The sequence below is a fragment of the Corella eumyota genome, chromosome 7 (genome assembly GCF_963082875.1).
Source record: "Corella eumyota chromosome 7, kaCorEumy4.1, whole genome shotgun sequence".
In the NCBI taxonomy this organism is placed as follows: domain Eukaryota; kingdom Metazoa; phylum Chordata; class Ascidiacea; order Phlebobranchia; family Corellidae; genus Corella; species Corella eumyota.
Window position 1 is genome coordinate 4,278,045 of NC_137496.1, and position 15,815 is coordinate 4,293,859.

At 33.5% G+C, this 15,815-nt stretch overlaps 2 protein-coding genes across 2 annotated transcripts; one reads left to right on the plus strand and one right to left on the minus strand.

The window, feature by feature from the left end:
- Positions 1-178: 178 nt before the first annotated feature.
- Positions 179-10,534, plus strand: LOC145760505 (intraflagellar transport protein 140 homolog). Its single transcript, XM_082574411.1, has 32 exons — positions 179-319; positions 380-607; positions 944-1,077; positions 1,170-1,309; positions 1,516-1,640; positions 1,717-1,856; positions 1,980-2,080; positions 2,206-2,345; positions 2,424-2,598; positions 3,032-3,135; positions 3,207-3,279; positions 3,356-3,468; positions 3,570-3,697; positions 4,063-4,180; positions 4,356-4,492; positions 4,854-5,037; positions 5,289-5,420; positions 5,510-5,575; positions 5,708-5,853; positions 5,935-6,112; positions 6,245-6,328; positions 6,425-6,531; positions 6,610-6,705; positions 7,081-7,213; positions 7,372-7,515; positions 7,758-7,886; positions 7,987-8,169; positions 8,342-8,542; positions 8,814-9,026; positions 9,100-9,266; positions 9,531-9,672; positions 9,984-10,534. The coding sequence occupies exons 1-32, from the start codon at positions 179-181 to the stop codon at positions 10,227-10,229; spliced, it is 4,548 nt and encodes a 1,515-aa protein (XP_082430537.1). The 3' UTR covers positions 10,230-10,534.
- Positions 10,484-15,215, minus strand: LOC145760506 (transcription initiation factor TFIID subunit 4-like). The gene is made up of 13 exons (XM_082574412.1): positions 14,806-15,215; positions 14,519-14,631; positions 14,311-14,418; positions 13,792-13,953; positions 13,566-13,697; positions 13,227-13,409; positions 12,924-13,150; positions 12,659-12,828; positions 12,323-12,456; positions 12,009-12,134; positions 11,481-11,669; positions 11,356-11,397; positions 10,484-11,269 (listed from the first exon to the last, which is right to left on the minus strand). The coding sequence occupies exons 1-13, from the start codon at positions 15,122-15,124 to the stop codon at positions 11,162-11,164; spliced, it is 2,013 nt and encodes a 670-aa protein (XP_082430538.1). The 5' UTR covers positions 15,125-15,215; the 3' UTR covers positions 10,484-11,161.
- Positions 15,216-15,815: the final 600 nt, after the last annotated feature.

The window sequence follows — 15,815 nt, forward strand, 5'->3', positions numbered from 1 at the left end:
CATATTCATAGCGTTTTTGGTGTTAATTTTAGATCATTAAAGAAAGGCATTGTTAAACCACATATACAGATTGTATTTTATATTTATCAATTATTTTTAATTAATAATTTACGTTTTACGAAAATTTTTTTAACAAGGTTTGAAAATTTTAAAAGAAATAATATTATGATTATATAAGATGGCTTTATATTTTGATTGTGAGCTGGATGGGCCTAAAGGGGAAGCAGTTTGTCTGGCATGGCAAAAGGAAAACTCAATTTTAGCTGTTGGTTCTAAACAATCTGGCCAGCAAGGAGTAATCAATTTGTACTCAAAACAGGTAAAAAATTCTCCAAAAAATTTATAAAAACAAAAATTAAAAAAAAATTGTGTTTAAAAGGGAGTAAAGATAAATGATGAGAAGCCCCTCATCGAGAGATCGGTTCCTCCCTCCAACATCGAGTGGCATCCCAAATCCAACTTCCTTGCAACATCCTGGAGCAACGGAGAGTTGTTGATGTGGAACCACAAGGAGAAAGAGATCTTTGAGATCCCGAAACTGCACAACAGTTTTGTGACGACTTTAAATTGGACGAGTAGCGGAAGCAGATTGTGTTCAGGAGACAAGGTTAATTTTTAATCCTTATTGTGGGAGGATTTAATTTACGGGCTAAACATGGACTAACATTTGTTATATCGATCTAGTCTTGGGGAGTTTGCATTAAAAAAAATGTTGCATAACAATTAATCTGTTAATTGTATTTTTTGGCTCAGTAAAAGTTTATACCACTTTTAACCCCTTACTATATGGTGCCACAACTTAGATGCAAAGGGAATTGAACCCATTACCTTATTTTGTAAAGCAAAGTGTTCTAATACTACAGCCTTCACCAAACTTTTTCTACTAAAGTTAAATATAGCTAGTTGAAGTACAAATCTTTTTTAACCTTAATTGTTTTTGTAGGAAGGAGTGTTTGCCTGTTGGAAAGTTGACAATCGTGGAAGAGTTCAACACGATCCCGTTTATCGCATCAACCTTAACTCCCCGATCACTCACTGTGCCATCAAGCATGGACCCAAAAACTCCTCCAAGTTTGGGTAAAGTTTAAACCCTTGTTCCTCCATTAATTAATTCCATAGTGCTTGGTAATTGTTGCCTTGTTAAATATTAAATTATTTTTTTGATCAAGGACTATTGAAAGTCTTGCCAGGGCAGCAGTAAGAGGAGATGAAAGAGCTCTGGACATTTTTGCTGATAGTACCAAGAGGTCAATGCTGGGCAGTTCACAACAAAAAGAAGGGTTGACTCTCTACGTTGGGACAGCTGAAGGTAGCATTTAAAATTGATTTAAAATAGTTAAAAGCCTGCCCTATGAACAGCATTCTTGTTCCTTTGGGTTTTTACTTTAATCGCTTGTTTATTTTTTGAAGGGTTTATTTTGGAATTATATATAATGTCATTTTTATAGATAGTTATTGAAATTTCACACCTAAACTTAGGTTAGTTGTATTTAAATTGTTTTACATATATTCTAGGAACAATTTTTTATATCGACGAGAGTGGAAAAAAAACTAAGGCTTTAGTCCTTGACTCCTCCATCCAACAACTTCTATTTTGCCCTGAGAAAGAACTCCTGGTTGCCATATCAGCTGATCTACAGGTGCGAACTTTTCCCCCTTTCACATTTCTTAGTTCAGAGATTTTTTAAAATTTTTTAAATTTTAATATTTTTTAAGGTTGTGAAATGTGAAGTGAAATCAGATGGTTCAGTCTTAGAAAAGGAGAGAGTTAAGTTTAGTGGAAAAGAGAGAAGTGGTCACATGACCTGGGTAGGAGAGGGGCTCTTAGCAGTAGCTACAGCTGACCGTGCACTAAGGTAATTAAACTTCCCTATTTATGGTTACAATTTAAAATTGAATGCTAAATAAACCTTAAAAAAAGTTTTCATTTAGATTAAAAAATTTATTTGCAATTTTATTAAGAAAATATTGACCTTTAGGTTATGGGATTTAGTTAGCGGGGATAATTCATCTTTGCCATTAGACAAAACATCCAACTTCTTTATTGAAGAATGTATCACAAAAGTAGATTACTATGATGGTTAGTATACTAATTTTGATACTTACATTACCTACATTTTTAAAAGCCGTTTTTCAAAACTATACCCTTCAATTTTAAGGGTTTTTAAGTATCTATTGATTTTATGTCCATTTTTATTCTGATAGGCATTATAGCCGCTTGTACCGATCGGCAACAGATAGCCATATGGAAGAAATTACCAAAAAATCAGAGCAAAACTCCAACAGAAGAGCAATGGAGTTTACAGAACGCTTTAAAGTGCGACGTGTCGTGCGAACTAATAAAAGTAATTCGAAACTCTTAGATTAACCTGAAATGTTTTTACGAAAATTTATATATTTTTACATACTTCAAATGTTTTCAGTGGTGCCCAAAATCTCCTGTTGTAGCGGTGGGCTTGTCAGAAGGGGCCAAGATTTTTACAGAGGAACTCTCGAAATCTTCGATTTCTGCCACTATGGTTGCAACACAAACAGGGCCACGAAAAGTCTCTGTCAATTTTATTGGGCATAAGGCAATACAACAGAACAGTGCATCAGGTATGTATAAATAAATCCCTTTTTAACACTGTTTTTATATTTATTTATCCTTAATGTGGGAAGGCCGCTTTATGTCCTAAACATAGAATAGCATTTGTAACCTTGACCCAGGCTTAATGGATTTTGGCAGTTTGGAATATTATTGATTTTAGTTTCCTTTAAATATTCAGGCCATTGGTTTTTGGCTTAGCAGAAGTTGTTCCATTTTTAGTGCCTCACTTAAGGGCACTATGACTTAAAAGCAGTGGGGATCAAGCCCAAGACTTCATGTAGTCATCAAGCCAAAAATTTCATGTACTATGTAAGTGCAGTATAATCTAAAAGCAGTGGGAATCAAGCCCAAGATCTCATGTAAGGAAACTAAGTGTTTTTACCACTACCCCACTTCGCATGCGATTTCTGTATTTTAATTATTTTTAACTCTGTGTTTTAGGTTTAGGTCTCTCTCCACAACATATATCACAACCAGTAGCAATGACAGGAGGTTATGTTGAATTTGAAACCGAATTTGCGTACAACGGGATTGCAACTTCTACGGTTTGTATACTAAGCATTAATGTTACTTAATAGTTGTGTCATTTATTTAACATGTACTATGCAAAATTTAGGAGAACATTGCTGTCTGGAACGGCAAGAAAGTTTCTGTATTCGACGTGACTCCTCGTTCAGAAAATGAAATTGGTAAAAAAATTTATAATTTTTTTAGGTATTTTGCCTCAAAGATATTTACTTTAATAACATTCTATTGAATTTTAAGGTAATTTTGAGTGTGATTCCTCTTTAATTGCTTTGCATGATCAGAGCTTATTTTCCTATGAGAGACCAAAGGGAATGAATAATAAACAAAGTGTTCAAGTTAGAAATTTTCAGGTAAAATTAAAAAAAATGTTTAAGCCAGCTTTGGTTACTAATGTTAAGCTACAAACTAATAGTATTTAAATTGCCAAGTTTTTTTTATTGTTAATTTTTAGGGTACAGTAAAACAACTTCTGAATTTGCAAGAGAATGAAGGAAAGCCAACTCATATAAATGTTCGTGGAAACTTTATGGTGGTTGGCACTGACACTGGCTGCTTCAGAGTATATGATCTAACCAGAAGGTAAATAAAAATGTGTGTAAAACTCACATTAAAAAAATGTACTGACAGAGGTTAAAGTGGCTAAAGGCATCACAACACGTTGTCCCGAGTTCGGTTTGCACTGCTATAGTGTTGTAGCCCTCTAATGGTACTTAATTCTACTACACCCACAACTCAATTGACAATAAATAATTGGGCAATATGACCAAGTCAATAATAGACTATTTATTATTGACTTGTTCATATTTATAAAGTCAATAATAGTTTAAAACTTATCGCAATTTAGGAGTTGGTTGGGATTACAAAAGCTAGCCTATATTATTAAAGCTGAAAAATTAGCATGCTTACATTAAGGACAAATTAATATTGCAATCTATATTTTTCAGGGATGCAAAGCCTCATCATACCACTAAAACACTCAGCGAAATTATCCCAGACTTTGGTTCAATTCAAGCTTTGTCTTGTAACTTGAATGGAACTAAAGTTGCAATTATCGTAAACAATGTAAGGAATATTTTGTCATTAAAATACTTAAAAAGTGTATGTTTAAATAAAATGTAAGTTATAGACTTTTAAGTTAAAAAACTGCCATTTTTTGGTGCGCAGGCAATTTTTTTGGGCGTTTAACTAGTAAACCTATAACAAATTAATAAAAAATATTTTTTTTAAATATTTGCAGAGACACTTAAAACCCGACACGAAAATTTACGTCCACGATTTGGAGTCTGATAAAACAGAAAGTTTCGATCTTCAGACAGGATCGAATGACCTTGAGGATTACACCAATGACACTGGACCCAAATCCGACCTTGAACAGTAAAAATTTTTTTTAAAGTCGTGTTAAAAAATCTTAAAATTACAATCACCGGCAGCGTGGTGTAGTGGTCAGAACACTTGGTATTTCTACATAAGGTGCCGGGTTCGATTGTCACTGCTATAAGGCTGTATTGGCTTTAAGTAAAAAACTATATAAGGTATTAACTCCTGCTGAGCCAACACTTAATCAGCAGCCTAATTATGGGAAAATTATTTTATCCCATATTGCCAAAGACAACTTGAGACTGGGTCAGTGTAACTGATGGTACTCTATGTTTAGGTCGTAAAGTCGACCTTTCGATATCAAGAATAAATAAATGTAAAAAGAAAAAAAATTATCTTAAACAATTTTGATTTTTAGGAGTCGCTTGGAAGCAGCAAAAGAAGTTGCCCACCATTACCCTACTAGCATTCATTGGGCTGCTACTGACAACCGATTATTATTCTGTGAGGCCAAACTAACAGAGGAAGCACGAGATGAGATAGAAGAACAAGGAAGAAAATCATCAGCTTCCATTTTAAGCGGCTCTCCCACACCTCATGTGGTAAACCTTTTTTTTCTTGAGTTTGAGTATTTGTTTTATTGAGTTTGAGAAATTTAATTAAGTTTAAGTGATTATATTTTAAGTTTGATTGGATTTCAGATTTAATTGAGAGTAATTGGATTTTGAGGTTGACTCAGTTTGAGTGATTGAATTTTAAGTTTTTTTGAATTTTAAGTCGAAGTTCAATTGAGTTTAAGTAATTGTATTTTAAGATTGATTTTGAGTTAATAAATTTTTGCATTGTTTTTTAGCCTGATGCGATGGTAGTTTCATTGTTCAGCACTCAAGATCATGGTTTGTTGCTACAAGACTCCTTTGAAAAATCAACGTCTCACGAAAAATTGATTGGCCTCAAAGTTCCTTATTTTTATTTCACTAAATCGGTGAGTTTTGGGTATTTTATAAAATTACTAATAGTAGTATAAGGGTTTGTTAAAATTTTTTAAGAATAAATTTAAAATTTATTTTTTAGAGTGCTCATACTGAAGATGCTTCTGAGGAGAATACAGATTTAAAGAAAAAATCAAAATTCAATGAGGTAAATATTTAAAATTAGAAAAAAAATTTCCTCCATCAAAAAAAATTTATAATTTTAAAAAGATGGAAACAGCAGGGTTTAAACCTAAGAAATCTGGCTTAGCATCAAAATAATTCAAATTGATTTTTTTAGACTTTTGTGTTACGAAAATCAATGAGAGATTTTGTTGGTTTGGGTGACGAAGATCCCGCCTCAATTTCTGCCATGCTTAACTTCAGTTATTTCTTAACGATAGGGGACATGGACGAAGCTTTTAAGGCTATCAAACTTATCAAAGGGTAAAAAAACAAAGTGTAACCAAATATTTAAAAAATATTTTCCTAAAAAATCTTATAAAATTTAATTTATTTTTGCTTTAGAACCGGTGTTTGGGATAGTATGGCAAGGATGTGTGTCAAAACGCGGAGGCTGGATGTTGCGAGGGTCTGTCTTGCCAATATGGGGCATGCAAGAGGGGCAAGGGCATTAAGGGAAGCAGAAAAAGAGCCGCAGCGCGAAGCTAAGATCGCAAGACTGGCTCTGGAACTTGGAATGAACGTAAATTATATTTTTTTTGTAAAATATATAAGGCAAAATGTTATAATATCATTGGTATACCAGTTTTAATGCATTTATCTTGCTAATTATTTAATTTCTTTCTTTTTTCCTTTTTTTTGTCCAAATTCGTAGGATGAGGCAGAGAAATTGTATAAAGGCTGCGGACGTTTTGATCTTCTAAACCAGTTCTACCAAGCCACCGGGGAATGGGGAAAGGTATATTTAACTTTTTAGTTATTTTTTACAGTACAAACTAATATAAAATTTGTACGTTAATGTAGATGTTACTGATGTGTTAAAATATGTTTTTAGGCTCTTGAAACGGCTGAATTATATGATCGAATACATTTGCGAACAACTTTCTATAAATATGCTAAACACTTAGAAGCGTCTGGTGACATTACACGGGCTATACCGAAGTAAGAGAAAAACTTTGTGAAAAAAATTGTTAAAATTCATAAAAAAATTATATAATGCTTATATTTTTTGATTTTTAGTTTTGAGCAATCTGGGACTCATTTGTTCGAAGTACCTCGAATGTTGTTTGACGAAATGCCAATGTTAGAAGCCTACATTATGCAGAGTTCGGATCGGTGAGACTAAATGTTAAATTTTATTGATAAACTAGTCAATAGCCTGCCCCACAGTTGGTATTTTGATTATTGTTAATTGCACCCAACAATTAACTGATATTTACACCCGGTAATCACCCGCGCACCGCAAATAAAAGTTTTATTTATTTTGTATGCCTATAAATTGCTTATACATATCTGCATTGTTCACTAGGCTCCATGATATATAGATTTAAATTCTGTAATGGGAAAGGGTTATTATTTATTTTAACATGCACCTAAAAGTTAAAATTTTTGGCCACATTAGTAAAAAGTTTCATATGTAATTGTACATTTAAATATTAAGTTTTTGAACTTTTTTTTGCTTAAAATAAAAATGATTTTCCAAACTTTCAGTAAACTTCGTAAATGGTGGGCTCAATACATGGAGTCAACAGGTGACATGGAAACGGCTCTTAAGTTTTATGAACAAGCCGCTGACCCCCTCTCACTTGTACGGGTTTATTGCTACTGCGGGAACCCTCAAAAGGTAAGGAGAAATTATATTTGACCCTCCCCAAATTTTTTAAAAATTTACCCCCAAAATAAATTTTACAAAAAAGGGTAAAAAAGGTTTTATTATATAAGTTAAGTTAATTTATGTTAATTTATGTCCAAGATTATTTTTAAAATAGGTTATTTTTAAAGGCTGCTGATGTTGCCAATGAGACAGGAGATAGAGCTGCATGTTATCACCTAGCTAGACAATTTGAAAACAACGATGAAATAAAGCAAGCAATTCACTTCTTTACTCGAGCCATGGCATATGGAAATGCAATACGAATTTGCAAGGTAATATTTCTTTGCAAGAGTGCCATTAGCATTTTTTCTCAAATCTATAATATAAAACTTTCAGGGATCAAACTTAAGACCTCATGTATTGATACCCAGTATACTTTTCTGTTTATTTTCTTTTTTTTTAAATAAAATTTAGCATCTAAAATGTTATAAAAGCATTTTTTAAAATAGAAAAGCTTTATAATATAATAGTATCTACAATAACTTTTGTCTATTAAATTCTATGTTTATAATAGGAACATGGATTTGAAGACCAGCTTATGAACCTTGCGCTGTTGAGTTCACCCACAGATATGATGGAGGCTGCAAGACATTACGAAGATAGGCATGATACAGTGGACAAAGCTGTCATGTTATACCATAAGGTAGGCATAAATATGACAATTTAAAATAATTTTTTTTGTTGTTCTTTCTAACTATGTTTTTTTTGGCTTTTTTTACTTGTATATTAAATGCATTTTTTAGGCTGGCCATTTCTCGAAAGCCCTTGAGCTAGCTTTCGAAAGTCAGCAGTTTGCTGCCCTCGAGTTAATTTCACAGGAGTTGGACGACAGAACCGATCCTCTTCTGCTACAAAGATGTGCTGAATATTTTACCGAACACATGCAATATGATAGAGCCGTTGCTATGCTCGTAGTGGCTAAAAAGGTAGGTATTGATTTTAAAAACCGTTTTTTCGGTCACTTGAGGGCAATATTTACAAAGTTGTTAGCCAATTAGGCGATTCGAAATCAAAACAACGAGAATTAAAAAAAAGACGCTATGTTAACAGGCGATTCATACTTAGGCTATTAATCTTAAATAATCCTTTTCTTTAAAGTATTCTGAAGCAATATCTGTGTGCAATACCAACGATGTTCGACTGAACGAAGAGCTTGTAGAAAAACTGACTCCACCCAAAGAAGAAATGGAGTCCTCACTTAGAGAAAACTTGTTGATCAAACTTGGCGACTGCTGCATGAAACAAGGAGAATATCATCTCGCTTGTAAGAAATACACACAGGGTGGAGACAAAGAGAAGGTAACTACTTTTTTAATGTTACAATAAATTTAAGTTCCGCTGTCTGGTATACTAAATATCGCATAAGACTACGAGCAAAAAGTTTTTGGGTTTGAGTCACACAAATGCCACACTATTCGCCCTTGAGCCCGGCGTTTACAGAGAGCTTAAACATGTCATAATATCACACCCTTTTCCGATAAAAATATAAAAACATATCCTCCTTAGCCGATATTGGAAGAAAAAACTATAAATTTAAAAATTACAATTAGAAAATAATATTAATTTGTAGGCGATGAGGGCTCTGCTTAAATCTGGTGACACGGAGAAAATTATTTTTTTCGCTGGCGTCTCGAGAACCAGAAACTTTTATGTCATGGCAGCCAACTATTTGCAATCCTTGGACTGGAGGAAAGATCCCGAAATCATGAAAAATATTATTACTTTCTATCAGAAGGGAAGAGCTCTTGATTCGTTGGCTGGATTTTACGATGCATGTGCACAGGTAAAAATTATTAAAAATCTAAAATAACAGATTTTTAATTATTTTTTTTCTTATGTGATAATTCTTTTTGCAGGTTGAAATTGATGAATACCAGAATTATGAGAAAGCTGTCGGAGCATTAACTGAAGCATTTAAATGCTTAACAAAAGCAAAAATGTCAAATAAACAACAACAGGAGGCAAAAATCACTGAACTTAAAGCAAGAATTGCTCTGGTGAAAAAGTTTATCCAAACAAGAAGGTAGATTGCCTCAACTTGATTAGTATTTATATCTGTTCTTGGCTGTAGTGCATTTAGTACTTACCCCAACTAAGACTATAAAGAAGGCATTTTACTAATTCGGCAATTGTATACAAGGGGGATATTATACATAGCTGGCAAAGCCAATTTGAGATAACAAATATACTTATGCACAGGCTACGAAGTTGACCTTCTTTTATTGACGATAAATCATAACACTTCATAACCTTTTTAGTGATTTTAATTTATGTATTCTTTGTTTAGATTGTTTGAGAGTGATGCTGAAGAAGGTTTAAAACAATGCTGCAGTTTGTTAAATGAACCAGATTTGGAGTCTTCTGTGAGATATGGTGATGTGTACGGGTTACTGGTCGAATATTATGCATCACAAGAAAACTACGACAAGGTAATGTTTTAGGGATCCTTTTTGGTCTATAAATTATGTATCAAATACTGTAAACATTAAATTATATATAGTACTATTTAGTTAGTGAAATGTAAAAAATTGCTGGACACTTTTATGTATTTATTTATTTTCAATGTAAGAAGGCCTTTATTAATGCCTTACTTCATGGTAACTCTCTTTCCCAAGCATAGTCTTGTTATGAATGTCCTAGCCATTTTTGGGTAATATTTAAAAAAAATTACTAAGCCTTAAAGGTGTAAGATATTTACATATAATGGTATTGTTTAAAAATTCATTTTTTCCTTTAACAGGCTTACCAATATATCCAAGAGCTTCGTTCTCGCATGCCCAATGTCACTCTATCCTACTTTATTAACATGAGGACCATTGAAAATGTACACAGGGCTGTGGGTGTGCCCTTGGGTAGGGGTGAAGGAATGCTAGGCAATGGTGATGCTGGGGGTAAATTGGATGGGGCTGAAAGCGATGAAGAAGATGTAACAGAGGAGTTGTTCGAGGGTGATAATTTTGGAGGTGGGGGGTTTGGGTTTAGGTAGTTTTTTTGAGCCCCATTTACAGTGTTTCCATTATTTTTTAGTAATTATTTATAATATTAAAACATTCCTAATTTTTATAACAAAAAATAAATAATTTTTGGTAACACTACGGTACCTGAATTTAAATAAACATAAGACCCACTTTTGGAAGATAACGTTATCTATCTTTTGTTGCTTGGTGCACTGTGCTTACAATTTTATTTCAACCTTTAAGCAAAGCTGCATATATTTTATTTCCTTTTAGTTTCATTTTTTTTGTCTCTTTGTTGTTCGAAAGCGTAGAATAAATTTTATGTAACATATAATACCAACAATTGTTTTTAATTTTTTCTATTTCATTCTATTGGTGCCTTGAAATAAGGCTTTTCTTAAATATCACAAACATCTCAACTCGGAAAAAAGAGAGAGAAAAAAATCAAGTAGAAAAAGGGGGTTGTAAAAATATTGACACCTAAAAAAAACGAAGAAGGAAAAAAATCAAACAATTGGAACACACAAGGTTTTCTGTTGCGGTAATCGATTGTGACATCATAATAGAAGTGCATCACGTGACTGCGTCTAGAGTGTGTTGGCAGTTAGACACTGCTACACACACATGCTTTATATGATCTCTATAGCACAATTTACCGGATCCAAAAAACAAAAACCGGGTCTTGAGACAGAGTCAAAATAATTTTAGTATAACCAATGTTAGGAAGTCAGGACCAAAAGCTTAGTTCTATAGGTTTTAATAAAGTTTTGGTGAAAAATTATATTGTAAGAAAGCAATAGTAACCAACTTTTTTTTTAGATTGGTGTCATTTGATTTTGAAAATTATAAGATTGATAATGGTAGTGAAAAATTATGGCTTGACCATACAAACTTTGCTTATCCCAAACACATAACTTTAAACATGTGCCTTCTGTGCATTTAAAAATCACATTAAGTTGTGCTATTTAAAATAGGATTTATACAAATTAGTCGATTTGCTCGATGATTTCTCGTGCTCTAGGACGAACATTAGGTCTCGGAGTTGGACTCTTTTGACTCGAGACCGGGCCTTAAAATTAAATTTTTTTTCAATTAAAAAAATATAAATTTTTATTATCTTAAAAATTTAAAGAAATAAAAAAAATGTAGACTCACCGTAGACTTAGAGGTAGACATAGTACTGTTAACATTCATAGACTAAAAAACAATTAATTTTGTTAATTGAACCCTGTTTTTAAAAGGAAATTACACAAAAAATCAAATTAACATATTTAACCCACGTCATATAGACCACTAGAGGAGCCATGTGCTGTTTGTTCCATTTTGAGTTTTTTCCTTCTAGGGCCGATGGCGTTTCGGGCCGTTTCATCGGCGTTCCTGATTTGTAGTTTCTCCATTTCTTGCTGCTGCATTTCTTTTGCTCTTTCCTTTAATCTCAGTTGCTCAGGATTATCGTTTTTGGAACGACTCTGTAGAAAAATATAATTTTAGTCTGGAGATTTTTTCGAAGCGCCCCCAAAAAAATTTAATATTTGCACACTAAGGCCATTTTAAATACCAGGCGATAGTCCACTCTACAGTTGGCATTTAAATGGTAATATGGTCGCAACCCGTAAACATATGAAAGTAATAATTTACCAGCAGATTACAAACAGCAGTTTTATTTAATTTGTAGGGCAATAGACATACATATATTTATCATCTACCAAGCTCTAATATATATAGATTGGCTTGTTTGAAAAATTTACTTCAAACTGTTTTTTTTTAACAAAATTTTAACAAATATTAGATTAAATTCTTATATTTACCTTCATTGCTCTCATAAGGATATCTCTTTCCGCCTCGTCGTGCTTTTTCTTTTCGATATGATCAAGTTCTTGTAAAAATTTGAGTTGGGTTTTTACGTCGCTACAAACTTTATAATGTGATTCCTCCTTCAAAATTAAAATTAAAATTTTTAAAAATTTCGGTCAATTAAAAATTAAATAATAAATTAGTTTAAAAATCTGCCCTCCACTTTAAAAAAATGACAAAAACATAAAATTATCGATAAAAATTTTTTTCTTCGAAAATTCCTATTTTTAGTAATCAATTATACAAGACTAGGTTGTTAAAACATTACCTTAAAATTGGTCATCCTATGACATACAACCAATGATATTTTCTCTAAAATTTCTTTTAACCTGTATTCTGCAGCACAGGTCAGTAACTTCACTGCATCCGAGTGGATATGTTCGATGACTGGGTTCCTAGATGCTGAAAGTAAAAATAAAATATTTAAAAAAAAATTAGGCACAAATAAAACACTGCAATCCCAGGTAATAATTGCAGAATACACCCTAGAATGCTAGAACTGCATAAAATGTTTTGGAAAACTAAAAAAACAGTAAATAGGTTCTTTAATTTTTCTATTAAATTTATAAGCTTCTTTCAAAACTTTAAAGAAAAATTTTATTACCGATTTCTGACATTCTTTTCTGCAGGACTGCAGCATTGAGGACAGTTTGGTCCTGACAGGATCGTGTTTGAGTCCCGACCAGCTCTGAGTTAGTAGCAAGGATATTGGAGCTCTCCTCAGCCAAATTCACGCCCGCCATTGAGGCCACGTCATTAATATCATCATCTTCTCTGTGATGTCATAAACAAAAGAATTAAGTTTCATAAGATTCCATAAAAATTTTTAACATTTTTAATAATTTATTTTAAAGTTTTTAAATTCTTACTTATATGTTCCCCCACTGCCTGATCCAGCCCCTGCACCCCACCTTTGATTTCCCCTATTTGGGACACCCCCATAAATAGGGGGCCTCATCGCAGTTAAGGATGAGGTTCTTGCACCAGAAACCATGGCGGGGTGAGGGGGTTGCTGAAATGGTTGTTGGAGAGAGGGGTGTTTTAGTGGGGGTCCGTTCGACGACACGCGGGGTAACCGGATATCAGGAACATTGTTCTAGAAATAGTACAAGAATTTGATAACTAATAAACAAATTAAATAGAATTTTTTTTTATTTTAATTAGCCCCTTACCCGGAAATTCTTAGTTGTCGGGGTTTTTAGAACCTTGTTGTTGATAACTTTCGGTCTGGGAGAAGCAGGGGATTTGTCGTTGGATAAAGTGGAGACCCTGTTGGCGGCGGCAACCACAGCAGGAGGAACAGGTCCTCCGTGACTCTGCTGCATCATTGTAAGACGGAGGAGGGGAAGACTTTTCTGTGAAAGTTTTATTTTTTTTTAATTTTTAAAATCTTTAAAAAAATGACCCAAAACTAAATTTGTTTATAGTAAAGTTGTTTCTTAGCAACATTACAACGCATTAATGCATTACTGATTCAACATTATAAGTTAATAAAAAAATTGCACTTTTACCTTTAAAAAAGGTACTAGATAAGGTTGGGGTGAAGATTTCAGTTCGGTTTGAAGCCGTTTCGTAAAATCTTCAGGGGAAATTTTGTCGTCGATTAAGTTTTGAACCAGGGCCTTGACATTCCGGACAGTTTCCTTAGAAAACAAAAATAAATTTAGTATATATATATACCAAAAAATAAAATAACTTTGAAGTTTTGAAGTTAAAAAAAAGAAAATTTGAAGTTACCTGTAACTGGCCTCCCGTAGACGCGAGTTTAATTAAAGTTGTTAAAAAGTTTCGACATTTATTCACGTTAGTAATATCGTCCTGAGTTAGAGAGACAGGGGTAGAGTTGGTGGGTTGACTGTTTTGTGGTGTCTCTGGCGTTTTAGAGAGGGTCGTCGCAACCTTGAATTAATGTTTTACAAATAAAAAAGTGCTGCCTAATTTTATTTTTGACATTATTCTGGATGTGGAAAGACCGACTTCACAGTCTAGACGAAGTTGCCCTGGGCAGTTTTGATTATTAATAAGCAAATAGCCAAATAATGCCAATTAGTTTTGGGCTTGTCAGGGGATCTGGCCAGTCCTAGTAATGAGTTCACACCATTTATAGCACCTTACTTAACGACATTACGCCATGAAAGCAGTGGGAATCAAACTAAAAACCTTATGCAGTAAAGTCAAGGTTTTAACAACTTAAAAGTCAGTCAAATGCGATAATGGAATAAATTATTAAGCAACGTTATTAGTAATTTAACTTACAGTGACAGGTGAGGATACAGCTACTGGTTTCCCAACAGCAGTCACTGAAGGATTAGGAGCAGAACTTGATGCTTGAATAGGCAACACTCTAGTTGCCGTGGTTACAACCTTAAATGCAAATTAATGGATTAGAATATACAAATAAAATACAGCATCAAAGATTTAACTTTAGAATTTTATTGTTAGTAATAGATTTTTTTTTATTTACTTGAGTCGTTGCCAATTGTTGTGGTGGTTGTTGTTGTGCAGTTGTACCAGACGGTAACTGGTTACCATTTACCAACATCAGTTGACCGTTACTTGTTCTGGTCAGCACCATTCCTTTAATAATTATGTTAATTTTAATCTATATTTATGTCAAGTAAAAAGGTGCTGCAATTGTGTTGCAAAATTCCATCATACTTTGTTTAATATTGCTAACTCTTGTGCAATATATTTTGTGCATAAAAACAACAAATTAAAACAAATATGATTGTTATACCAGAAACAACTTACCAGGGGGTATATTAATCCCAGACGTTCGCTGCGGCGTCTGCCCTTGCATATTTGCAGTTGCGACCCTTTGTCCCTGACCCACAAGCGGGGTAGACACCGAGGGGGTCATCGCAGTTTGCGAAATCGATGACTGGGGCACGGTTTGCAATTGGATGAACTTTGTAGTCCCTGACGTCATGGTATTACTGTTTATAGCGCTCGTATTTTGATTATTTGCATTTGTATTGCTTCCTTGCAAAGAGTTCAGGGTGACGTAAGACGTGGTTGAGTTAATACTTCCACCGATGGTTGTCATTATTTCTTGGTTAGTTAGTCGCATCGAAAAAAATTCCCTATTCGAGTGAACAAAATTTAATATTTCAGATATATATTTACAGATCGATGTGCATTCTATTTAAACATGAAATACAAGTTGGTTTCTGCAAGTATTAATAAGTGATTAAGGGGTTATTTTTCCTGTGTTTAATTACTGACAGATTGGTATTGACTTTGTAATATGATATACTTTTTGGCTTCTTTAAGCATAGACAGTTAGAACATATGTTATCCCCAATTTTCCTATACTTTATACGCTAACCTATCTGCCTATTGCATTATTATTAAGGTATTAGACGGTCAGTTCCTTCTATATTACTAAATATCTTCACCTTTAAACTGCAAATGTTACTTTCTGTTAATTGTCCGATTGTTACGAGTGTCATAATTTCATAAGATATTATCCGTATTAACTTTTGTATGCAGCAGTAACTATGATCAAAAAGGGGCGTTATATTTGAGAAAATACGAAGTTAAACTCGCGCAAAACAACGGTAGGGGTCTAATCAACTGATTAACAACTTAATTACTGCACCCTACACATTTTAAAATATGATTTAGGACAACTGCAACGAGCAGCAACCACGAGCAACTAAACCAAAAATTTAAAATGATTTTACCTTAGCTTGGCGGCGGCCGCTGATAGAATGATCTGCGCATGCGCTAATATATAGTCAAGGGCTGGTACACTTTTA